Source organism: Aphanomyces astaci (genome assembly GCF_000520075.1).
Source record: "Aphanomyces astaci strain APO3 unplaced genomic scaffold supercont1.44, whole genome shotgun sequence".
Classification (NCBI taxonomy): Eukaryota; Oomycota; class Saprolegniomycetes; order Saprolegniales; family Verrucalvaceae; genus Aphanomyces; species Aphanomyces astaci.
The window spans coordinates 84784-85525 of record NW_009798307.1 but is presented as its reverse complement, the minus strand read 5'-3'; the positions used below and the strand labels follow the sequence as shown (position 1 = coordinate 85525).

General features: G+C 44.3%; 1 protein-coding gene across 1 annotated transcript in view; it reads left to right on the top strand.

Moving 5' to 3' along the window:
- Positions 1–498: 498 nt before the first annotated feature.
- Positions 499–742, top strand: part of H257_12937 (hypothetical protein) — a gene marked incomplete at both ends in the record, with an annotated part of 4868 nt that continues 4624 nt past the window's right edge. The window contains one exon of the mRNA XM_009840338.1: positions 499–568. Coding sequence (XP_009838640.1) covers positions 499–568 — 70 coding nt within the window. The remainder of the gene's footprint in view (positions 569–742) is intronic.

Sequence of the window (742 nt, the reverse complement as noted above, 5' to 3'; positions counted from 1 at the left end):
CACTGTTGGGATTGGCAGGTATCCACCAATTATGTCGATGCATTTGGATAAAACATCTGGCTCTCCTTTGATTAGCTTACGGTATTGTGAATAACATTGTCTCTTGGCTCTCATTGGCCACACCACATGTACATTATGTATCCATTCGACGATATCGCGTGCATCACTCAAAAGTGCGCGTTCCAAGGAGTAGAGTTGGCTCATGTAAAATTTGCTGACTTGGATTCGCGACCACTTGAATATTCGTGATTGAATTACTGGATAATTTCATTGGAATACCGTATTCTCATTTTGCAAAATCACACAACAACACAACACTTGAGACAAATATGCACTAACGTTAGAAGCGTTTACCAAAATAAGGTTGAACTTGGTGTACATATATACGAAGTATATATCTATCAGTGTTCCATGCTTCATTTTCTTCGCAGATAACAGAATGCTTTTGTTGGAGTGCTTTACAACATGTCACTCCTCAATTTGGCTTGTTCCCTGCAAATGCCTCCCGCCTCGCCCAACGCTTACGCTCCGCTGGAGTCTGCTTCTGAGCAAGCCTTGTCGCCCTCTGGTTTGAGCTCCCATGAAAACATAACCCCTCAATTGAAAATTAGGCCCAAATACTCGTCAAAAGCGACTTCGTTGGGTTGCCGTCTTTGCGGCAGTTTGTGGGCTTGTCTGTGTCGCTGTCGGGGCTGTCGCGGTCACGATTGTAAAGGCAACTGACAATGGCCACAAGGCGATT